Source organism: Oreochromis niloticus, linkage group LG12 (assembly GCF_001858045.2).
Source record: "Oreochromis niloticus isolate F11D_XX linkage group LG12, O_niloticus_UMD_NMBU, whole genome shotgun sequence".
Classification (NCBI taxonomy): Eukaryota; Metazoa; Chordata; class Actinopteri; order Cichliformes; family Cichlidae; genus Oreochromis; species Oreochromis niloticus.
Window position 1 is genome coordinate 8,626,990 of NC_031977.2, and position 25,059 is coordinate 8,652,048.

General features: G+C 41.1%; 1 protein-coding gene across 2 annotated transcripts in view; it reads left to right on the forward strand.

Moving 5' to 3' along the window:
* The window catches only part of si:ch73-138n13.1 (calponin homology domain-containing protein DDB_G0272472), a 29,137-nt gene that overhangs the window by 2,510 nt on the left and 1,568 nt on the right, over nucleotides 1–25,059 (forward strand). The window contains exons 2-12 of one of the 2 annotated variants that reach the window (XM_019365486.2): nucleotides 104–197; nucleotides 2,182–3,530; nucleotides 3,625–3,709; nucleotides 5,647–8,835; nucleotides 10,550–10,675; nucleotides 21,479–21,594; nucleotides 23,197–23,362; nucleotides 23,525–23,687; nucleotides 24,391–24,524; nucleotides 24,660–24,802; nucleotides 24,884–24,971. In XM_019365486.2, coding sequence (XP_019221031.1) covers nucleotides 2,197–3,530; nucleotides 3,625–3,709; nucleotides 5,647–8,835; nucleotides 10,550–10,675; nucleotides 21,479–21,594; nucleotides 23,197–23,362; nucleotides 23,525–23,687; nucleotides 24,391–24,524; nucleotides 24,660–24,802; nucleotides 24,884–24,959 — 5,532 coding nt within the window. In that variant the 5' untranslated portion in view covers nucleotides 104–197; nucleotides 2,182–2,196 and the 3' untranslated portion in view covers nucleotides 24,960–24,971. The remainder of the gene's footprint in view (nucleotides 1–103; nucleotides 198–2,181; nucleotides 3,531–3,624; nucleotides 3,710–5,646; nucleotides 8,836–10,549; nucleotides 10,676–21,478; nucleotides 21,595–23,196; nucleotides 23,363–23,524; nucleotides 23,688–24,390; nucleotides 24,525–24,659; nucleotides 24,803–24,883; nucleotides 24,972–25,059) is intronic. The other variant, XM_019365487.2, reaches the window with a different exon arrangement.

Below are 25,059 nucleotides of genomic sequence, written 5' to 3' on the forward strand. Positions count from 1 at the left end.
TGTTGTAGCCCTGCTGTGATTTCTCTACCGTGGCCTTCAGCACGACAGTCTTAACTAGTGAACAGCCTGTCTGCTTTGATAACGCAAAGTGTCTATCTCTTAGGCTCTTTCGACTCCTTCCTCCCGTGTGATATGACATCACGACTCGGTTACAAGAGAAGCTCGAGCTCAACAGCAGACGGTTGACATCTGGTCAGGTAGGATATTATATTCAGGATTTTGATCAAGCGTGCTATTATTTATATAAAAAGAAAATTCAGTTTCTGCATAGCAGAGTAACTCAGCACAACACGTGGAAAACATTATCAGCTGTGAAGAAGGAGTTTCTTAAAGGGCTAACACAAAAGCCTTTGTGTTCTTTTCTATCTTCATTATCGCTGTATAACAACAGATAAAGCTGTTTACCAGCATACTGTGTCAGAAATTAGTAAGTTGATCTTTAGTGATCTCATATTTATCACTAAACCTCCTTTAGACTGAATAAGCATTTCAAAATAGGCATTCAGAAGTTCATTAGGGGTGGAGCTGAATGTTTGATGGATGGTGGTCTGGTGTGAGTTTGCACTGGAATCTCCCATTTACTGTCTAAGAATGATGTGCATGTGTTAAAGCCTGAAGCAAAAAACAATGGCATTGTACAGTTGTCCGGTTCCTCCTTGTGTCAGTTGCCACATCAAAAGTATGCAGTCCTGATCACCACTACACCAGTATCTCAATTTAGTCACACACATTTTACAAGCTAGTTTGATTGCACTGATAACGACAGCCAAGGAGATAATGTTAACGTCAGTTATTAGAGTCGACCAACAGGTCAAACAAAGGCAACAATTGTGCAGGTTACAGGTTTTAAGTACAAGTAACATTAAAACATTTAAATCAAAACTTTAAGTAGCTAAACTAATGTTTAATTTGTCTTAAACTACAACAAAACACATTTAAATAGACATTGGAAATGTGTTGTAACTTTTCTCTGACACAGCTGCTGCTTTTTTCACATCAGGCATTTTCATACGTTTCATATGTTTCATATGTCACTGCATAAAAAGCACAGGCATAGTAACATGGCTTTTGGGCTCATGGAAGCGTGAATGTTCAATGCATCATAATCAGAGTAAATGTTATCAGTCCCACCTGTGCTGCTGTGTGCTAAGCCATTATTAAATTCATAACTCAGACCTGTGTCACGTGAATGTACAAGACAAACACTCACCTTTTATTGGTGTCCGCTCTTATTTAGCACTAAATATGTCCCGCTTTAACCTAACAATCAATAACCTTTGGCAAAACAATATACAGTACTGTGCAAAAGTCTTGAGCCACTCACCAATTCTTTAGATTTTGGTTGCAAGGAGTTAGACTTTATTTATTTTTTTATTTTTAAAGCAGTAGTTTTCGTTGAAGGTATTTCAAAGTTGTTCTTTGGACATTTGCTTTTTCACAAATTTTCAGTCTAGTGCTTTGTATTTTCCAAAGAATGATTTCTTCAATTTTTTTTTCTTAGCACTTAGCCACTTAGCACTGACCTATGAATCCTTTAAAAGTAACAAAAGCTGCCTGTAACTCATATGAACCAGTTTTGTGTTTTCACATTTCAAACAACTTGGCATCGAACCTGATTTTCCGCATGATAGTGATCCCAAACACACCGCTTATGCGCTTACACCTTACATGGATAGTGTTCTACTTTGGGTTTTTCTATCAGTCATGCATTGGCCTCCACAGAGCCCAGACTTCAACATTATTGAAGCAGTGTCAAATCCTCTCGATAGAGAACAGAACAAAATGCAGCCAGCATCCAAAGACGAGCTTTTTGAAAGTCCTTCAAGAAACCTGGAGAACTGTTTCTGAAGATTTATAAGAAATTACAAGAAAGCTTGGCTGAGAGAGTTCTGCGTGTGGTTTTTTTATGTTTGTTTGTTTTTTTTCACATTTCAATAAATAACTTCAATTTTTTTCTTAGAAAAATATAAATAAATGAGATGGCTCAAGACTTTTGCACAATAAACTTGTGATGTAATATCAGACGCTCCCAAGTTTACAGTAATGGTTAGATGGGTGGATTTTTTAAATCCTTAAATTTTTAGATTTTGTGCAGGTACTTCTTTGTTGAGGATCTCAATAAGAAATATTAGTTTTTATTTTCTCTCTGATGGGATATTTTATCTTTATGCTTAACAAAAGGTGCCGTTCAAAAGGATGGCTGCTCAGGTGGAGGTTCAGACTACGGAGGTAGGAAGGACAGTGGCAGGAGGACGACATCACCTGACTCCCCTCACAGACTCCAGCAATAAGAGCCTCATTGACATCCCGTCTGTCAATCAGCCGCATGTCATCGCAGCTGAACCAAACAAACCTGCCCCAAGCGCCAAGCCACGGCTTACTCCCAAACCTTTTTCTGTGGAGAAAAATCCTACAATTAAGCCCATACTCGCCCCAAAGCCTCAAACCAAACCCCGACCTGAGTCCACTCGCCTTGTTGGATACAAACCAGAGTTTCCAAGCAATCCAAAACCACAGCAGCCGGTTTCCAGCAGCAAACCCAGACCACTTTTAACCAACCCCAACCGTCCTGCCTCTACCTCCTTTCGATCACCCACTAAGTTGAACACTGGACAGACAACAAAGCCAGTAGCCCAGCCATTTAAACCAGCTCCTCCTCATGACACTGGAGACCCTAACAGACCCACCCCTCCTCCTGTGCCAGCACAGAGGCAGAAACCCTCAGCATCAAGCTTGGCCTACTCAAAGAGCTTTAAAAAACTTCCAGCAGCAGAGTGGTCTGGAACCACTAAAAAAGAAGACGAAAAAGGCCACGATGCACAAGGTAAAGTTGGAACCTCCCTTACTAGAGCAAAGTCCATGGGCTTTCTTCTTGATGCAGGGCAAGAAAATGAAGGAAAAGAAAAGGCTCAGCCTGAAACACCTGTGCCTCTGCGACCACATCCTAGAGGCTCCAAGCCCAGACCTGTATCAGCCATTTTCCCCGGCAGTCCAACGAAGACGGAGAACCCGGTTCCTACTCCTCGCTGGGCTGGGAGACGACCCCTTTCAGCTGATCTCACTTCCAAATTTGAGTCTATTGGTCTTTCACTGCACCGCAAAGTTCCTGAAGCAAATACAGTAGACAACACTCCAGAGGGAAAAGCACTACCACAAAGCAAAGAGGAAGATAAAACCTTTACGAGTACCACACCACAATGTACTGATGATGTATGTAATCCCATCCTCTCAGACCAAAGCAACAAAAACAAAGAAGAAATGGCTGCGAAAGAGACCGATGAAGACAAGCGCAGGGTTAGCGTCAAGTCGCGAATAAGTCTTTTGCTCGATTTGCCGTCTTCTCCTGGGGTAGCTGCCACCGGCCATGGTTCAGATCTTCACTCTCCATTGCAGCCAACCCCTGAAGGTGAACCAGCAGTGGGTGTTAAACAGCTCATCAAGCAGCTGACAGAGGACACAACACCGACTCAGAGCCCTGTCCTTAAACCAGCACTGAAACCCCGTCCCTTGCCCCTTGACCTAACCAAAAGGTAAGAGCTGCTCATACTGTCCATGTGCTTTGTTTTTTGTTCTGTGTTCCACTGTCATGCATGGCTTTTGTCTTGTGTGATATATGTCCAATAGGTTTTCAGCTGACAGGTCACCTGACCCTGTTTCCCTCACTGAGGCAGAGGACCGTCATTACATCAGCAAAGATCCTCAGAAGAGGGTAAGAGAGGGCGTGAGCTTTGTAGGAACTGGTTTCTGTTGGGCTCAGTCTGTGTTTAACAGGCAAATGAGGGTAACAATGAGAAACTGTGTCACCGCGTGGTGCTTGGAAAGTTTTTCACATGGTGTTGCTCAGCAGAGTTTGATTTTAGTGTGTTTGTTACCATTTCCTGTTTGATTGAAACCCATGCAATATAGCATAAAGACAGAAAATACAAAAGAAGCATAGGAGAATGGGCAGTGTGCAAATAGAGGTGAAGCCTCTGACGCAGTTTAAACTAGAAGTGAAGTAGGGAGACACACAAATTCAACTCATGCTTTAGAGCTATAGTTACTCTATATCTGTATACACAACTGGAAATTCATCTTTATTTACGTGTTGAAAAGCACTTGCATTTCCAGTGGACCAAAGCGCCTTTGCATTCATGAGGACATTTCTTTCAAAGAAATAGGACATTACAGTAAAATGAATTGCTGCCATAGACATGCAAAGCTGTGAAACCTAATACTGCTGAGACATTAAACATCCCCAGTGACTGCCAGTTATGAAACACACAAAGAAGAGATCAAATAGGAAAGGTCAATTCTGAGAGACTTTGATTACCACCTCTGCACCACACCCACTGTTATGAGCCCTGCGTAGAACGAGAGGATACTGTTTGTGCCCTTCCAAATTGTTCTCTTGAACTCTTCTGTGTGCTGTATTGTTCCATGTTCCATTGCCAAGTCCCATTTATTCTTACTCATGGTTTTATAGCAGTAAATGGTACCTAAATTCATAACTTTTAAAAAAAAAACCTTTTATTTCTTTCAGAAGATTCCAGCTGAAAGAAATTCTGTAATAGCTTATCACCAGTGTTGGTCAAGTTACTTGAAAAAAGTAATCAGTAACTAATTACTGATTACTTCCCCCAAAAAGTAATCCCGTTACTTTACTGATTACTTATTTTCAAAAGTAATTAATTACCTAGTTACTTAGTTACTTTTTAAAAACATGATTTACAACCTGAATAGGTAATAAAACGATAGATCTTTCAGCCCAGTTCTACTTTTTCTGCATAATCCATCATACAAAATGTAATCAAATGGAAAAGTCTCTTTTTAAAACTTGGTTTTATTAGTTTTAATCTTTTAACTTTATGCATCAAGCAAAAATTAAATTATATGCAACATTCTCTGACTGGAAGAAATTTGTTTAACATTTAAACCTATTTTCTGCGCATTCCAGGACATAAAATAAAATATTTTTTTGTGTTTACACTCAGTCTTTCAAATAAATGCAAGTGAAACACAGCAGAAAATAAATAAAATCAAAGACTCAGCGGTCCTGTTGCTCTATTTTTACCTGTATAGCAGGCGGATGTTTACCCTGGTGCAGGTGCCGCAGCGGTCAGTGAAAGAATCCGCGAGTTTCTCTGTGAATTTCCCATTCCGTAGTAGCGTACTCGGCGCTTGCTCCGAAGTTAAGGGTTTTTTTCACTGTAAAAAGAAGTTTTCTTCCCACGCAGCGAACAGCAGACGCTAATGTTTTTGTCACTTTTTACGGAATCAGACTCAAAGTAAGGTCAGTACTTCCACGCTTTTTAACGCTGGACGCTCATACTCTCTCCCGCACTCGATATATTATCCATTGTTGATCTGCACACAGCTGTTGCCACGAACGTCGCACTCGCTTATGTCATTGTCGTGAGACACTCTCGCAAAAAAATCATGGTTTTAGTAACGCAGTAACGCAGCGTGCTTACGGGAAAGTAACAGTAATCTAATTACCGTTTTTGCAATAGTAGTCCCTTACTTTACTCGTTACTTGAAAAAAGTAATCGGATTACAGTAACGCGTTACTGCCCATCTCTGCTTATCACCTCCACAACTAGGCAATAAGTTGCGAGCATGCTTCTGCAACTTAAGAATTCTCAGTATATCTCTTAATTTTCCCAGGCTGAAGAGTCGGCTATCACTCCCAGTGACCAGAAGACATTTTTGGATTTAAAAGATTCCCAAGAGCAGCTCAAAAAGGTCTCCACGCCTGAAGGGCCTGAAGCAGGACAGACGTTTGGTGCTGTTTCCAAGGAAATTGGTGCAGGCAGTGGAGTCCAAACGGTGCGGGCATCCTTGTTTGATAATGTCGTGGAGAGGCACAGCGTGGTGTTGATGGATGATGGCTCATCTGTTGACACGGCCAAGGATTTGCTCAGCAGCACGTCTCCATTTGATAGAACAGTTACTGAAAATAACGGGGCTCCAGTCACAGCTAACTACAGCCAGCCTTTATCGCCATCATGTCTTCAGCCCGTATTACATGCCTTTGACACAGTGCAGGCTGTCGAAGAGAGTCGGGCAGTGAGTGAGAGCGTCCCATCAGCTCAGTGGGAGGATAAGGCCATGACCCTCCGTTCCAGACGCTCAGAAGGGAGCAGGCCTCTACCAGAATGGACCAGTCCTGCACAAGAACAGCCACCTTTGATGCCTCAAACACAGCCACGATATCTGAGGATAGGAGCCTTACAGAAGTGGACAACTTCAGGTCTCGACCAAGACGTAGATATGGAAACGGGGATGCTAAAGGAATCACAAAGGGAGGGACAAGTGACTTTAGATAAAGACAAGGAGAGACAAAGAGTGGCAGAACAGGAAGAAGTGGCGGCAGCACCTAAACGCTTGAAGATGCTGCAGGCAGACGAAATGGCAAAACCCAAGGCAACCTACTTTGCTTTAACCGGACAAATACAGGAGCCAGTTTCTCTCGGGGGTGCAGGGACAAACACTGGGGACATGACTAGCCCCTTTGATGATTTCTTAGGGATTTCTCTCCTGAGTGGCCCTCAAGGGAAGAGTCTTCCAGTAAGGGGGAGCCTGTCTTTAAATGATGATCCTTTTGGAAAAACAACTCCATCGCAAGAGCAAGTTGAAGATTTGATGATAAGAAGCCACAAGTCACCCAGGGAGAGCAGTTTAGCCTTAGATGGACAGAGTAAAGAGGAAAGGCTAGAAGCTGAAAAGAAAAGGGAGCAAAGGAAGGAGAAAGAAAGGCACAGGACTAAGATAAAAGAAATTGAAAGGGAAAAACAGACACAGCTGGAAATGGAGAAACTAGCACATTTAGAATTTACACGAATGAAGGAGAGGGAGATGCAAAGAGAATTTGAAAGGCAAAGAACGAAGTCATTTGAAAAGGAGAAACAAGAATTTGAGGAGAAACAGCGTGCCCTGGAAAGGCAGAAACAGATTGAGCTTGAGAAAGTGCAAGAATTGGAGGAGAAACAGAGACTTGAAAGAGAGAAGCAGAGGAAACTTGAGAAAGAAAAAAGGCGAGAACTAGAGAGACAAAGGGAGAGAGAGCAACACCAAAAACAAAAGGAGGAAGAGCGGCTAAAACAGTTAGAGAGACTGCAGCTCTTAGAGCTTCAAAGACAGAAGCAGAAAGAAAAGGAAATCCAGCAGCTAAAAGAAAAAAAGGAAAAAGAAGAGGCAGACAAGATGAGACAGATCGCATTAGAGCAAGAAATGTTAAGAGTAAAAGAGCTTGAAAAAGAACGGGAAAGAGAAAAGGAGATGGAGAAGGAGCGTCAGAAAGAGATACAGAGGGAGCTGGAGAAACGGAGACAACAAGATTTAGAAAGGGGGAGACAGAGGCAGCTAGACATTGAGCAACAGGAACTGGAGAAGGAAAGGAAGAGGAAAGAGGATGTAGAGAGACTTAAAGAGCTTGAGAGATTACAGCTCCTGGAGTTTGAAAGGCAAAAACAGGCAGAGAGGGAGAAACAACAAATTCAGGAGCTCGAAAAACAGAGGCAACTAGACATTGAGCGACAGAAATTAGAAAACCAGAGGCTGAGACAACAGGAACTGGAGAAGGAAAGGAAGAGGAAGGAGGATGTTGAGAGACTTAAAGAGCTTGAGAGATTACAGCTCCTGGAGTTTGAAAAGCAAAAACAGGTAGAGAGGGAAAGACAACAATTTCAGGAGCTTGAGAAACAGAGGCAACTAGACATTGAGCGACAGGAATTAGAAAACCAGAGGCTGAGACAACAGGAACTGGAGAAGGAAAGGAAGAGGAAGGAGGATGTTGAGAGACTTAAAGAGCTTGAGAGATTACAGCTCCTGGAGTTTGAAAAGCAAAAACAGGTAGAGAGGGAAAGACAACAATTTCAGGAGCTTGAGAAACAGAGGCAACTAGACATTGAGCGACAGGAATTAGAAAACCAGAGGCTGAGACAACAGGAACTGGAGAAGGAAAGGAAGAGGAAGGAGGATGTTGAGAGACTTAAAGAGCTTGAGAGATTACAGCTCTTGGAGTATGATAAGCAAAAGCAGGCAGAGAGGGAAAGACAACAAATTGCGGAGTTTGAGAAACACAGACTGAGGGAAAAGATGGAAAGGGAGGAGGCAGAACGGATGCGAGTCATAGCCAAGCAACAAGAAGCAGAGAGACAGCGACTAAAAGAGAAGCAAAAAAAAGAGGAGCAAGAGAGGCTAAAGTTGGAGCCATCACCTCTGAAACCCAAAGTTCTTGATCTGGACTCTGTGCTCAGAAATGAACCAATGTCTAAGTCTACTTCTCAACGCAGCGATGCTGCAACCCGCTGGAAGGAGCCTTACAAGCCTACCATTCTTGACATAGACTCCTTTACATCTCAAGCTCAGCACTCCTCTAATAATGACTTGTTTCCTTCATTGGGAATGCAGGGACTAAATGCTGACTTTGGAGGTAAATTACAGCCTACACCTGAAAGTGACTTTAGCTGGAAGATACCACCACAGACTTCAGTAGGTTTCTCAAACCCAGTATGGACGACGCCTCCTCAGGACCCCTGGGAGCTGCAGTCAGTTGAGATGTCTGTGGACCAGCCTAAGACTGAATCTAGAAAACACGCCAACAAACACAGTCCAGAACAGCTCCTTCTCGATCATGGGGAACGCATCCCAACTCGACAAAGGCCTTGGTCTGCTTTCCTGGATGAGTCACCCCCTTTGGGCCCTTTTCCTGGTTCAGAGGTTAAACGTGTGAACTCCCCAGGTGGACTCCCCACCATCACTCCTGCAGAGCAGATCTGGTTGCCTAGAGAGCTACAGCCACAGAAGATCAGGGGAGAAGCACAGGGCCAGAGGAGATCACAGGGGTCCAAGGTGAGTGACATAAATCAATTAATCAGTTCCAAAGATGCCAATGAACTACCCCCTTCCCACCACACTTTATTTTGTGATTATTGTAGAAATCAAGTTGGCATTTTCTTAGCTTGTCAGTGCAGATGGAGTCAGATTATCAATCAATCAATCAATCAATCAATCAATCAATCAATCAACCAATCAATCTTTATTTATAAAGCACTTTTCATACAAAAAATGTAGCACAAAGTGCTTTACATGGTTAAAAGCAGCCCACCCCACCCTCCCACACTCTCATTAACATAAACGATCATGACATATCACACAGAGACATGCAGACTTGTGAAAATACAGGACATTTTGTGATATCTTACAGAACAATCTGTTCTTGTAGACATGGAAAAGTACAAATCATCTAAAACATAAATATAGCTTCTCATGATGTAGGTTGTATCACATATTTTCCACCCTGTCATTTTAAATGCTCACCAAGTTCCCAAAGCAAAAGCATACGCACAAAAAAAATATATTTTTTTTAATTTTTAGTGTGCATTATTCTGTGTGCCATCATTCCCTGATTAAATTGGTTGGAGAAAAGAGGCTCTAGCTGAGTTGCCATATTCTGGTTGAGCTAGGTGACATAGTGGCTAAATTAGTCTAATTCTTGCTTCTTAATAACTACAACAGGCTGTGTCACCATCAACCAAAATGCGAATAAAATTCAAGTGAAAATAGGAATATTGATTCAGCACTGCTGCTTCTCTTTCATCATTCCTTAGTATTATCCTCATGTCTGCAAGATACCTAATGAGTAGTTAGATTTGATATAAAGTATTTACAACTATAATGTAGTTGGATGCCTCTTGCTTCCAGTTAGATTGCAGTGTATATGTGTCTGTTCAGACTCGTATAATACATATAGTGAAGACTTTGAAGTAATTTAAGAAAACACATTAGGTGTATTTGTTTGACTGGTAAGGTGAGGTCTGATAGAGAAGAAAGTCAGAGCCATGACAGCAGTCATGTTTCAAATGTGGGTGTTACTGCAAATAATCTAGAAAATTAAACCAAAGATTCTTTACAGACAAAAGAAATTTATACAGAATGATGTAGTCTCACTTTAAAGTTCAGCTTTAACTCTTTGTCATTTTATCCTATTAGACATTTTTGTATAGTAAATATATTGTTGAGTTATAAACAAAAAGGGATTCGTGACTTTGGGAGCAACAGTTAACCTTTCACCACTGAATTATTATCACTTCCATTTCTTGAGTCCCATATTTTAGGTGCTCCTGAGATACTCTGTTCACAAGAATGGGTTAAAGCAAAAAAGCTGATATCTCAGGCCATGTCTAGATCATAATGATGTTAATGACATGCATGCTAATTATTACATTATAAACCATAACATGTTTTGTTTTAGAAACAAAAATCAATTTGTTGTTAGTTCCACTTAGCCACACTCCTGTTACCTTGAGGAATTGAGCTTCTGTTTGAGCGAGTGGCGTTGCATTGCTGGGGGTAATAGATAGACCAACATTACAAAAACGTGGCCAAATTACAGTCACACTTCACAAGAAAGCAACAAACTGACACCTAAGCAGTGTTTAAACGTGAGTGGACTGAAGTTCACTTTATTCTGTCTAGCTTCCAGCATGACAGTGAGCAGCTTTTTACTGTTATGAGGTGATGCAGTTGGATCGCTGTGTTCACTTTGGTCCTTTATGCTGCTCAGGAGTTGAACAGGTTGCGGTCTCGGAGTGTGTCACGACGATCGGCTCCTGCAGGTAGTGCCGTGGATGGAAGCCTTTCCAGGATGAGGAGTCGCAGCGCCCACAGAGAACAGGACCTGCAGAGCAGGGTGAGTCAGGCTGCTGCTCATTTTCTGCAGCATTTTATTACAAATCACTGTTTTCACTCAACTCTGTGGAAACAGAGAGGCAGGGCTTTAAGTGAGAATGTGTGTAACTCTGGGTATTTGTATGCGTGCCTCATGCACTGAAGACTGTATTGGAATGCAGCTTGCTCACTTGACGTGAAAAGGCTGCTGGGCTCACATAGTAAAGAGCTGGTGACTAATGTTGAAAGCATGGACGTCCTAGACTCACCTCTGCCCATCCCACATTACATTCTAGGGAAGTGGTGCTCAAACACCTTCTCAGGCCTGTACGTCAGGATTGGATCAGACAAATGATTAAGTAAAGGTTTTCACTGCTGATTTATCAGAAACCTGACAGCAGGGCTCAGAGAAACCTGTGAAGTGAAATGGCATGTAATGATTATGTGTTCTGCAGGTATTTGTGTAACCTTGCTACTTGATTTTGATTGGTTAGAAGTTATATTTTGTTATAAACTTTTAGTTCACCTCTGTGAATGGAATAGCCTTTGCTGGGAGCGATAATGCTGTCTGTATATGTAGTTGATATTTCTTGGAAGACTTGATGGGATTTGTTCAAAAACAAAAGTTTATTTAGTTTCAGGGATGCACTTATTGTGATTTTGGTGATCAAAGGTCTCTGCGACCTCATAAAACACCTTTTTGGCCATAACTCTAGAAATTTTGCCTAATTTGTATGCTAAATTTACAAAAATGTCTATTAAGACAAAATGTTTTGCTTCCAAAAGATTGGAGGTGAAATGTGGACAGACATCAATGTAAGCTGCTGCTTGACTGGTTGGTGGAGGCAACTTCGAGGTGGTAATTCCGGTTCTATATTTTTAAACATGTAAACAAATGTGTCTGCATGTTATCAACTCTACAAATTACATGCACACTCATATTATTATTACATTAAAGGGTGGACAGTGTGTATTAACGATACAGGGTTGGGTTCAGGTTGCGCTTTGTCATGATACTGTAATTGTAGGCTCAGGTTGAAGTACAGTCTGTTGTGCCTTACCATTACACACGGAGATCAGATTAACCACAAGGGTCAAGGTCATTACCACCATCTAGTGGTTGTGTTTTAGTTTGCAAGAGTCAAGTGTTTCGGGTATCTGAACTATTCCTTGTTGCCATTTCCAGTGCTTGTTTGGAAAAAAGCTTTTCAAATGACCCTATGTAAATAAAAAGGTGCACAGTTTTACATTTCAGCTCAGACAACTTTACACATAGTAGAAGAACCACTGGATTAGATTAGATTTTTAAATTGTTAAAAATAGTTCTAAAGACAAACTAAGTTAAAACGATGAGACATTGAATGTTGTAATCGTACAGTTTGAATGCATTTGTCTCCGTCAGTAGGCCACAGACACTACACAAACATGCTGCTTATGTTAATACAGAATTTCTAACTAATAATGAGAATATTTGCCCTCTGTTGCTGCTCAATTTGGCAATGAATTGGTGTAAAAGTAAAGCTTTCCAAAAGTAATGAAACAGAATATTACACTGGAATAAGGCTGCAGCTAACAATGTATTCATCATTATTGGCTCTAAAACCCAGTGTCATCCAGTTTAATTTCACTTTAGACAAAACAGCATCAAATCAAAAGCTCTGTCATTTTCTTCTTACTCAAAAGTAAGAAAATAATGATAAAATTACACAATTGCTCAGTTCTGGATCATTTTGTCTGTTTGTTAATAAATTCAATATTTCTACTCAATAGTGATATTTTATTCATGGTAGCAAGAATTCAACATGTCAACATACAACATTCAGCATCAGAATATAAGCAGAGCATCATTAACACAAATACTGAGGCTTATATGCAGGAGCATGACTTTTTTTTTCTTTTTTTAAAAATGTATTTAGTAATGATAAAAAAAACATAGGCAGATTCTTAAATCCAGTTAAGATTTTTAGCATTTGTAAAATATCACAGATAGTGTTTAAAGCCAAATATGTGGGTGTTGCTGGATATCTGAAATGACTACTTTCCTCAAATTGTATTCACCATAGACTCAGAGACATGAGATAATAGTAGGGTGGTGACATCACTGGTTTAAGTGTGAGGGTCTGAGGCTGGTGAGTGCAGCAGAGCGGAGATGGGCACCGGGCAGAGAGCTGTGTTGTACATGTGGTCATGTTGTCTCACTCCTTACTGCCTCTGGGTAAGTGACAGCACCACTCATGCTGAATGTTTCTCCATCAGCCATGCGCGTCCTCTCGTATAGGGCTGTAGGAACTGTTGGTTCATATCATATACAGTTGACTGTATGTACATTAGCCGCATCCTATTTCACCTTCTTCCTGTTGTTGCTGGTTGGGTTCCTGGCTGAGTAAAGACTGATGAGGTCAGAAGAGGGGAAGAGATGAGTCACTTCCTAGCAGATCGTGTTCAGTGCTACGATGAGGAATATTTGGTCAAAAAGACATCAATAATATGTTGATTGTTAGACGTTTCATGTTTTATTATATCACTTCCTTGTCTTTAAATCTTTCTTTTAAAACTAATAGTCTGAATAATATCAATCAAAGAAGCTTCAACTATTAGTTGGCTCTGTGTGTTTTTCATTATAAATTTGCTGGTATGGCCAAAATACTTAATGTAATACTTTATCTTGGAGAAATGTATATAAAAACTATAAATATTATCTGCTATTGCTGTTAAATAAATAGGAGATAAAACTACTGATCACTTATAACTGTAATACTTAATTACTTCAATATCAAGAGAATATTGACTATTAATATTTACACACTTAACTAGTAGCAGTTGCGGAAAATAACAAAGTGCAAATACTTTGTTACAGTACTTAAGTAGAATTTTTAGGATTATCTGTACTTGACTAAAGTTGTCTGTTATTTTTCTGACAACGTTTTGCTTTTTACTTTATACTCCTTACACTTTCAAAACAGGCTCATTACTTTAAGGCAAAGTCACTGCTTGTCCTCCCGACATTAAACTGATTTGAACATAAATAGAGGGAAAAATAACACATAGAAGCCAACCTTTATGTATCCACCACTGGTGATTATCGTACATGACGAGAGGCAAGGATTTTGCATTATTTGTAAACAATACAAGCGACAACAAATAGAGCTGGTTTTTGTTTTTTATTCCCTTTGGTTTCCTCTGCTTGTTTTCTACGTAACAGATGCTTGAGGTGAGTTGATTTATTAGAAATAAAATTTTGATTGAACTGAAGTTTTTATTCCTGTGTATTATCATTATTTTAGTAATGAGGTCAGTTTCCTTTGCACATACGTAGCTGGTAGAAATGTTCTCCAAAGAGCTACTTTTTTACGTTGAATATATTTCAGAGCGTGTACTTTTTCACTCTTACTTAAGTAAAGTTGAATTGGTGCTTTCACCAGAGTATTTTTTAACACTATTAGTAGAAGTATTTGTACTTCTACTTAAGCCACCCTTGATTAGCCGCTTGTTATCATTAAGTAGCAGGTAGTGGCTACAGCTAATAATAAAAAGAAAATGGTACTCAGTATTGAGTATTTTCCTTAGTTGCACATGTAATTTTGACAATATGATAATTAAGGTGTGAGGACTAAATATTAATAAAGTATTAAAGGAGATAGAAGGTTAAAGTTTTCTTTGATGAAATACTCGTGTGTGGCAGTAAATTGGGGGGGGAAAGGTATGTGAGGGTTTATATGCTATGAAAATCTTTAGCTGAGCACTTCAAAGAATTATTAATCAGATTACCTGTAGGGGGAACATGTGGACAGAGATCCAGATTTTATGAACCCTGCCTCAGTTTGCTCCGAGGTTAAGTCTCTGAAGTGTGTCAGAGTGGCCCACTGTGTCTTTATTTAAGGTACAAGTTCACTGGAAGAAGGTGGCTGAAGTTAAAAGCATGTGTCAGGAAGTGTTATTCTTTCCTTGTCTGTTGTGTTGTTTGCATGAGTCTGACTCTGGGTGAGATTTAAACAAACACTGAGTTGCCTGTTGTGATTGGTGCTTTTGGCCACGTTGCGCAGACAAACTGGTTGATGTGCATACAGTGCAGTCCCACTTGCCTGGAGCCACACCTGTCTTTTGTCTTGTCTCTTTTGTGCCCGTCCAATTTATCTACTGATAGGAATGAGGACAAGAGAAAGCTATCTGATTGTGTCACAAACCTCACTTTCTCTGCAGCTTTCTCTTTCTGCTCACATACACAACCTCGTCTCTGTTTTTTCTTTCCTTCTACATGTTGTCTACATGCTTGCTGTCCTGGCTGTGTCACTCCACTTATGTTTCCTTCAGCTGAATCAAGCTCGAACGACAGAGCACCGCAGAACATATATCACCCTCCCCTCTCCCCCCCCTGTGCTCTGAATCACGGACCTCCCATTCTCTCTCTTTGCCTCGCTCTTGCTCTCTGTCTCGCTCTCTTTGGCTCTGTCCCACACTCCCTCTCTCCACCCAGTTTCTCCTTGACGGTGAGTCCTGTAACATTCAATATAGAGAGCAGCTTGGCTGACGCATTTTCTCCTACCTGCCCATACCTGCAGAAAAAGGCGAGGGGAGGGAAGAAAAAATAAATTCTGTTCTCTGGATCTGACCTCTCTACCACAGCACTCTCTTCAGTTTCCTCTTTGCGGCGGTGCATTGGTTGCCCTCTGGTTTTCCTCATGGAATACGAATGACTACAGCAGCTTTCTTTTTGCCACCAGCTGCCCTGCACCATTTCTGCTCGCAGCTTTTTGCCAGAAGATACAATAGTTGTGTGCAGTATGAAGATGTAGCCTTGTTGGAAGGGTGGGTGGCTTTAGCAACTTTTAATCAGAGCCATGTTTCGGGAGAAAAAGATCAACGTCAGCTGCGAGAGTGTGCGTCAGGTCGGCTATAATTTAGGCTCACATGAGGACAGAGAGGCTCTCACCCGGTGAATTGGCAGAGGTCTCGCAGAGCACTCAGATAAGTGAACGTCTGGCCAAACAGAGTATATTGAGGTGATTTTATAATTACTGCTGGTCATTTCTGTACTTGACTATTTTTAGTAGTGCTTTATGTTCTTTAAGCTAGAGAACCTGTTGGAAGACAGTGTAGCAGTGTTTCAGTAAAACTTATATTAAGTAGTGACCTTTCCTAACCTTTATATGCCCACTTGGGTGTTGTGCTAGGAATATCACAGCAGACATATCTTGTAAGCATCGAAATAGACATTAGAAAGCTTCACAATCCACTTAATGCCGACAGCCTGGAGCCTTGAAACAAGAGTCCTGACATCTAAAGTGGGACTGCACTGCAGAAAGGACACTGAGTAAAGAAACTGGGTAGATTTTCTCTCCTGTAACATTCAGACATCATCTGTGCTGCAGTGTTGTAAGCAGCAGATACCACCAGCATCTCAGCTCCGTCATTTTCTCTGTCACCTTATACACTGCTGCAGTACTGACCCTGCAACATGCGTCACTGAATACATAGGCCACTATCCCTGGACTGCCATCTCTCCAGCATAACTAGACTCTAATGATTCCCTGCTGCTGCTCCTGCTGCAACAACAAGAGTCGCAGCTTAGTTCACGGGCTCCGTTCAGACACAGCAGGTCCCGCCATTGGTTGGTTGTGATGGAGTATCTCGGGGGCAAGCTGTCAGTAGCTCAATCTCAGGTGTCAGGATGGGTGGGAAATGTCCGTCGCTCCCTTCACGGGGCACTCAGCTTTCTGTCCACCTCGGCGGAGAGGGGAGGCAGGGGAGAGGATGGTACCGGGGACTTCAAGAGAACCAACTCCCTGCGCTCCCTGGCCTCTCGCAGCAGGGAGTCCTTCCGCAGATTTTCGCTGCGCAGCCAGCAACGCCTGTCCTTACGCAGACGCACGGCACCCAACACCCCTACTGCTGTAAGACGCCACACATACACACACACACTTTAAGTACAGAAACATAGCAGGGAAGCACTAATTCCAACTTTTATCGCTGATGGTTTTGCAAACAGTGAATCGGTGTATCTAGAGATGAGGCACTAATGTGACTCATAAGTTTTACTTTTACATCTGTTGGTGATAAATAAAGCACAAGTGGAATTCAAGTCATTTCATAGCTATGTCCATGTCACTGTATTAACTGCTGCTCCTTCATCAAGTATTTGGTCTCTAGCCAAACATGTGAAGAACTTAACCACATGCTGCCTGATGCACAGCCCTGCTGCTTCTCATCTTTTTGTGGTTTATTCTCATCTCCATCTTGTTTTCTTTGGAACAGCGTAGTCTTTGTCTCTCTTTGATTAGCAAATCCGTTGTGCTACCTGTTCTTCAAGTGATATAATTAGACACAAGGACTGAGAAAAGGACTAGAAGGGTGATAAACACTGAAATTGTAAAATATGTATGTATGTATTTTATAATATATATATTGTTTATTTATTTGTACATAATTTCTGTCCCTTGTAAGCTGGTCTATGTGAAGGACACATTTAAAAGTCCCTGAGGGACGTGTGCCTTGCAGTGAAGTTGTTCCTATATTCATGTCGACGCCTGTTTGCTCAACTGCTGTCCAACACCTCATGAGTCACAGCACCTAAAGATAAGAGGTGTTTTCATGAGATCTGTGTTGCTATTAGTTGTGTTACCATGTCTAAAGTTAGTTCTACACATCAGCAACTGTTTTTGTGGTCTGTGGGAGTAGCGTCCGCTCCCACTGACTCAGTAAGTACTTGTATGACAGTAAATGATCCCTAATGATTGAAAGCTATTGAATTGATGAGAGGAGGCAGTGGATTTGAAAAGTGGAACTACACATTTCTCCCAGAGCACAGAGAAACTCAAGCCGGCTGAAAAAGCCATTACCACTTGCACATCTAGACACAAGGCTGTAGTTTCGTGCGCTATTCAAGCTCTCGCTGCTGTTTGTGACCACAGCCACGTTTTTGGTCCGTTATCTCAGGTGTAAGCTGCATATTACAGTTATATGTAATTATTGTTTTGATCTATTTATTTATTTTTGCCAAGTCAAATCAATAGCATAAATGATAGTAGTATAATGTTTATTGTTTATATACTCATCCAGAAAACCGGTCAACTGGTTAATCAGAAAGTAAAGTGTTTATTTATTCACTTATTTATTTATTTATTTATTTTAAACTTTTCATTCTCCTATTTTGACAGCGATTTCTTTGCAGGTCTCATTATAAGGAGTTGAATCAGTGCTCCATGATTTTCAGTATAGCTGTGGTAGTATAAACAAATGGTTCTGCTCTGACATCTTGTAGCCAGAAGTCACTTGTAATCTCAGATGACTTTCCAAGATGATAGGTTTCCAAACTCCTGGCTAAGTACTCTGATATGCAATTTCTGTTATAACAGATTTTATGTAAATATAATCTCCTCTGAGTTAAAATTGTGATTTGTGAAAACATATCAAAAGTGGTACGAAATATGTGGCCACCATAGACTGTAATTGGAGAGTTGAATTATGACATTATGGTGTTTTCCGTGTAGGTGTTTAGGAGCCTGAAGTGACCATCTAATGAGTTGTCACTCACTAAGGCTGGTTACCAATAGAGTGTGACCAGTTTATTTATTTTTATAATCAGAATAGTGGATTTTTAATCCAACGTCTGTCCTTATCTGTCATGCTGTAATTAGCAAGAACTGCACCGTAATAGATACATGGAAATTAGTGCCAGAATTTCAATCACTTCAATCGCTTGCGTGGGCTGTTGGTTCAGTTAACTACTTAATAAGCAACATTTTTTATTTATTGACTGCAATAAAATTGCTCTAAAAAGCCAACGTCTTTGAGACGACCAGTTCAGTGACTCATAATATCTCAAGTGACTCTTGGCAGACAGCTAGCAGCGCTAACTGAATCTGTTGGCACCCACCTGTCACTCAGAGTAGCCACACCTATAATAATGCAACCTTTAAGCAGTAATAAAGTTTGAAAGGGTGAAATATAAAAAAAAGTACATTAACACTTCAAGTACAATTTTCACAAAGGAAGAAAGTTGTTTTTTTTGTTTGTTTGTTTTTTGTATATATGGGGAGGATGCTTTTTAAGAGGCAGCCATAAAGGGCTATTCAGGAAACTCAAATTTTAGGCACTTCTGTGTTGGCTTTATTTTTCAGCATGTTTATAGCAGTTTATGTAATTTACGAGATGTAACCACGCATACACGATGAAGTGAAACACATTTGAGCTCAAACAATCTTCCTGTTTGCAAACCAGAAAAACAAACCCCAGACTGAAAGTAATCCTCTAAGTCAGGTTCAGCACACTCTGAGCTGAAATCTTAAGCCAAGTCAGGTTTCTTACATTCTTCTCTCTGTTCTTATGAACTGCTTTGTACGCCAGCGAGACCTTGTCTGTATGCAACACTTGTGTAATGAAAACACAGCACTGTTCGGTTTTCCTTGTAAGGTTTGTCGTAATGTAAAACTTCTGACATGTGGCTAGAAAGCCCATTTGCTGGCATGAGATTAGTGCTCACGGGAGCAGTTGTTTTGAATATCTTTTAGGATATTGATATTGATTGCTGGAGTGCACGCTGAGCATATTTTCCCACTCCACCAAGGCCAGAGGGATTGAAGCAGATGAGAATGGAGCGGTGAGTGCTGTAAGTGTGATTGAATGTGTTTTTAGGGCTTTTATTATCCTTGACATACATAAGATGGACAATGATAGTCATCCTGAAATACACATACACATTCCTCGATAGCATCAAATTGTGGTACAAGCTTGTATCTTAGACACTGTTTATGTAAACAGAATGACTGTATTGAAAGATCTCTGCCCCTGATGTCAGACCATGAGGTAACAGAGCCCTTCCCTTTTCAAGAAACAGCACTGCAGCTACTCGCCTTTCAGTTAACTGCTGAGAACGTAACAGTCACTGCTGCAATCGGCAGTCAGTGCATTATCAAAAAGTTTCCAAGGCCCTGCTCCAGCCTCTTCCTCCGCAGATTGTCAGTCAGACATATTTAGTGATCAGCCTTTTCTTTCCTTCATCCATCCATTCATCCGGGCTTTGTTATGTTGTTTCCCCTGACACACCCTTCCTGTCCAGGGGAAGTGGGCTATTGCTAATGTTATTAAGGAAAAGCCTTCCTCCTGAGAGCTATAGCTGCTGGACCTGTCAGTTCAGTAGGTTTCCTTCATCTTTTCCACGATTACTGCAAAGGTTGCACCTGTGACTGTCCATTCAGCAAAGGTAATTAACAGCCATAGTGGATATTGTTTTCTTTTTCCCCTTTTTTTTATATGTGGCATTGTTTGTTTTGGGTGTTTAACCAGTACATCTGTCTAACCTGGTATTGTCTGTTGATTGATGGAGATTTAAGTCAGAAAAAGACACAGAAAGACTCCAGCTAAAGTTCAGTTACCAAGGCTGGTTGAAAGCTGCTATTGTACTGAATAATAAAAGGTAAGAGATTATGAATGAGCCTCTAAACAGCTTTACAACCTCTGCTTTGAGTACCCTGCCATAAGTACCTGTGTAAAGACTGCTCACTACAACATGTTCCAGCAAAGGCACTGATCTGCTGAGGGAGTGTTCTGGGCGTGTTTAGGTTGAATAGCACACATGTACACATTGGATTGGAATTTTTATCACCAGAACTTTACAAGGCCTATTTGCCTGCAGTGATTGCACTGTACAGCAACATGTGAGGGTAAAACTGATAGATAATATCAGCAAGTGTAGCTGGAAGCTTTCACAATCAAAACTCCAGAATCTCCATATTTGTAGCTTTACATGCTGGATTATGATCATTGTAGACCAGAGAAGTGAAACATTTTTACTGGCTCTGCCCAGACGGTGTGTGCGTTTTTTTATCTTTGCTTCTGTAACAGAGTCACTCGGGACTCAGATATGCTGTTTTTAAGGTTAAGTGTTGGTGCTGTAAGTCCTTGAGAAGAGGTTAAGCTGAAGTACCAAGTGCTTTCTCAGATGCAGGGAGTATTGTTGAATGCCATTCTGGCTGTTTTCACTTTTCCTGTTGGGAAGGGCTTCACTGGTGAATGATGTCCTGTGTTTTTTCCCTCACTCTCACACTTTCTTCAGCTGTTTTGTTTTCCCTCAATCAGAATTTCACACAGTCACACTCTTCCTCATGTGCTCATTCTTATACCTGTTTTGCAGCACCCCTGGGTCTCTGCTCTTATGTACACAAAGAAAACATTCACAAAGCTTCAAGTACAAGTGCTCTAATCTGCTCTCCGTGCTCATATAAGCACAACTACTGAGCTGCTCTCGCTGTTAAGGGCCCTGGGCAATTACAGAGCCAGGTGTATCAGATTTCTTTGTCATGCCCTTAGGCAACATCTGAGGACAGAACGATTTTCTATTGTTTTGTTCTATATAGGCCAGGCTTATCAGTTCTTTTGCCTCTGTGAGCTCCGTGTGGGTTTGAGACAGTATGTCCTCTGTGCCCGCCTCATTAAAAGAGGCATGGTTCAGTAGGCAGAAAAAACACACTCGATCACCCACCCGCCCACCACCATCTCTGTCCCCACTCTGGTTCTGTCTCCATTAACTCATCCCTTCACCTTCCATTACCCATCTTACCACTGGTGGCTGCTCAAGCTCAGCAGCATGCTGCTCTATCAGCAACACTGTGTGCTCTTCAGTAGTAATTTTAGTTATGATGTCAATTAACTAGTATTACACTTTATCATTCATTAATGTTTTGTTGCTTGGCTTCCTATCAGGGATGTGAATGGTCCACAGATATTAAAGGCTTGTTCACTGCACCCCACAGATTTTTAAGCTATTCATGTCTCTGAATAGCTAGTCAAACTAGTTGTCATCATTCATTGCTCTTCCCCCCCCCCCAAGGTACAGCAGAAGCAAAGTGTCAGTGGTGAAGAGGAGGGGAAGGGCTCAGAAACACCAGTCCGTGAGACTGACAGCCAGTATGGGACCTGGGAGACGGGACTACGCACTGATGATAGGTAAATATACAATAAAAATGACATGCAAATACAACTAAACTAGGTCAATTAAAAATGTCTAGGCTACTTTGAAACAACTAACTTAGAACAGGGGCCAGGGTTGGGCTGGCCAACACTCCTGCCCCACTACACAGCTTTGGAAAATGTGAAGGAAGACATACATTTTGAACTTTTAACTGCATTATTATATCACTATTTTATTATAGAAATTTCTGTTTTTACAATGGATACACACATTTTTTTTAGAAATGACATTTTCTGTGATGAGCTACCAGAACATTTCTTACAATTGAAGTCATTCAGATGAATTTCTTTTGTTTCCTACATCAGCATTACTTTATCATGTACAAAACACTGAGATGTCCTGCTGAAATTGCACTTGTTCTTCTCATATTAAGGTATCTGAAGGGGTAAATGTGTACATGACGTCCCTGATTTAAAAACAAAACAAAAACAAAACTTAAGAAATGGCAGAATACTTATACGACTGTGTGAGACTGCAGTGTAAAATGTTAATTCAAAATACTTTGGAAGCAGTGAAATGGGAAAGATGATTTTTATAAACATACATGTGCTTTAAGATCAGCATCAGACAAAAGTGAGTTTTATTTTAATTATTAATAATCCTACATTAAAATCTGAGGGAAAAGTGCAAAAACCAGGAGTCAAGAGTTCATGCAGCAATAGAGTGATGACCAATCAAGTCTCTACAGGCATAAGTTTTATCCACACCTGAAAAGGCGTGGCCTTTTAAGACACTGAAGCCCACACACCACCCAAAGACAAACAGCTGCCATTGCGAGACCAGGGGATTAGAATGAAAGGCAGAGTGATTGTTTTTTAAACCCTGCCGCATTAGTGTCTTCATATGTTTGCTGACATTGCACAGCCTCAGCTGAGATGTTTAATAAGTCAAAATCTATAAAATGTTCGACTCCCAAAGCTGACAAATCAGTGTCATTTTGATTTTTGTTGTTGTGGTTGTTTTGTTTATAAATGCTTAAAGCCTGATGAAAGAAGAACTTTAGTTGGCATAATAGCACAATAAAAAGTTTTGTAAAGATCTTAAATAAAATCAAACAAGTTGATCCAAAATGATTGAATACTATGGTGATAATGTGTGAAGAAGACCAGAAAATCAGCGACTCATTCAACAACACAAAAGATCATTTACCTTAAAAAAGACGGAATCCAAACATGATGTAATCCAATAAATATTCCCTATGTAGCAACAGCATGCAGGAGTGATATGTTTGTAAAGGATTTTTAGAAACCCACAGCGGAGCTGAAATAACTTCAGGTGGAACAACAGATTGTTCTTCTCACTTCATTGCATTACTTTGCGATCCATTACTGACCTCATGTGGTCAGAACATAACATCACAACAATACTGAGCACTGATGATAATAACAAAGGAGAGTAAGTTCTTTTACAGTGATTTAAAAGTCTGAATGCACACACTACACAGTTCACTTTACTAGGGTTCACTGTTTTCACTGTTGTCATGGTTTTGATGAAATGATGAGATCCTGTGGTTACTTAATCCACACAGCTGTTTTCAGACATGTTTCAAAACTCTTGTTTATGCTAATCATCTGCAGTCTGACACCTGCGACTCCCAGCTCAGAAAGCAATCTCAGTCCTTCACCGAAGAAGCCCACTCCAGCACACACACCAGGTGATGTTGCTTCACCATTTGAAAGCAACACTCTGGATGGCCTCCCTCCCTCATCCCCACCTGAGAGCCAGCCGCTCTCTTTCCCTGACGTAAGTGCTAAACACGGCTTAATTCTTTTGAACATCACCAAATGAGCCGGTATCAGTCAGTAAAGTCTGCTCTGTCTTCATTCTGGTGACACGCATCTTCTTTATTATGCTGTGTTTACACATTTTGTCTCATGTGTTTTCTTTTCGTGTTTTGATATCCAGGCTCCGACCACCCTGTTAGATACCAGCGTGCTCCGCTCTAGAGCCCAGCTGGGGAAGAAACGAGCACCGCGGACACGACCCACCAGGGCTACACGTCAGAGTGCTGCACAAGCAGAGGGGGAGGGAGGAACCACTGAGGACTGGCTCTACAGAGACTCCACAGGTTAATACTCCTTACTGCTCCATAAGCCTTTGTATTTACTTTTTAGAGAGCTAAAACATGAATAAGGTTCTAGATATGCAGACTCCAAACTGTAGTTCTGTTGTCCATACATGCCTTTAATCTAGAGTCTCTCAAAAGTTCACCTCCCTCCCTGCACTCTCTTAACTGGCTCCCCAATGACACGAAGAACTTTTCCAACCATAGCAACTTTTCCCAGGGAATAGAACGCTTATGATGTTCCCCTAAATGCAGTTTTTCCCGATAAACCATGGACTGAATTCAGTTCCAGGAACATCAATTTCATTTATTCCAGGAATCTGATTCATAAGTCCTCACTGGATAGTTGAAGTTTCAGGAAGTTTCAGTTTGAAACAGGAACCATTTAAAATTTCTGCCAGCATTTCAGTGCAAGTTGGTTTCCTTGTATTTTGTGGTGGAAATACTCAGGCTAATAAATTATGCTAACGTGACAACCAGGGTTTGTTCATTTTTGTTGGGAACAATAATCAAAGGGAATTTTAGATCTTTACTTGTTTTCTCTGAATTAATTTGCTTAAACCTCCCAAAGCTGAACCCCTGTTGTGGAAATGCAAATTTAAAAATCCCTGGAGGAGCTTCTACACTTCGTGCACATAAACTCTAAGGGGAGATTACAGGACATTTGGTGGAAAGTACCTGTTAATATGTGCTCTCCATTGGACAGAGGCAAAGGCTCAGAGTAAAGACGATGACTCAGACTCTGAGGAGAAGCCCAGAGGAGCTGATGCTGCACCAGCTGTTGCGTCGCAGCCACAGAGGGTCGCCCTGTTCCCTGGCATGGACCCTTCAGCTTTAAAGGTGAGCCAGGAACTGTGCGTTCACCTCCTGGCATTGTTTGTCATGTTGCAGTTTTATTTCACAGAGCGTTCTCTTATTTTAAACTCGCACTGACTTTGTAGCAGACTCTTTGTAATGCATCGCTTTTTCTGTCAGGCACAGCTGAAGAAGAGGGGGGACTCTGACAATCAAACTGATGGACCTGCTCCCTCTCCCTCCCAGCTGTCTCGCTCTCCCAAATCCCCTTTTCTCCCCAGGGCAGCGCGTGTGCTGCCCCCCTCTGGCGGGAAAGAAAATGGGTAAGCAACATCAGCTGAACACAAAACGTTTATTTTATACTTGAGAGAATTTGTCCACTCATCGTTTAACTTATTTTGTAGCCAGGAGGATTCACCCCAGTGGTTGAAAGAGCTGAAATCCAAGAAACGCCTGAGTCAGTATGAAAGTGAGAGCTAAGTAAATAATAAGGTGAGCTAGGTTTTTTTGGCTCTTCTGTGTGTGTCTTCTTGTTATGTAACAAATAAACAGCAGCAGTTCTCATACTTATCTCTGTCTG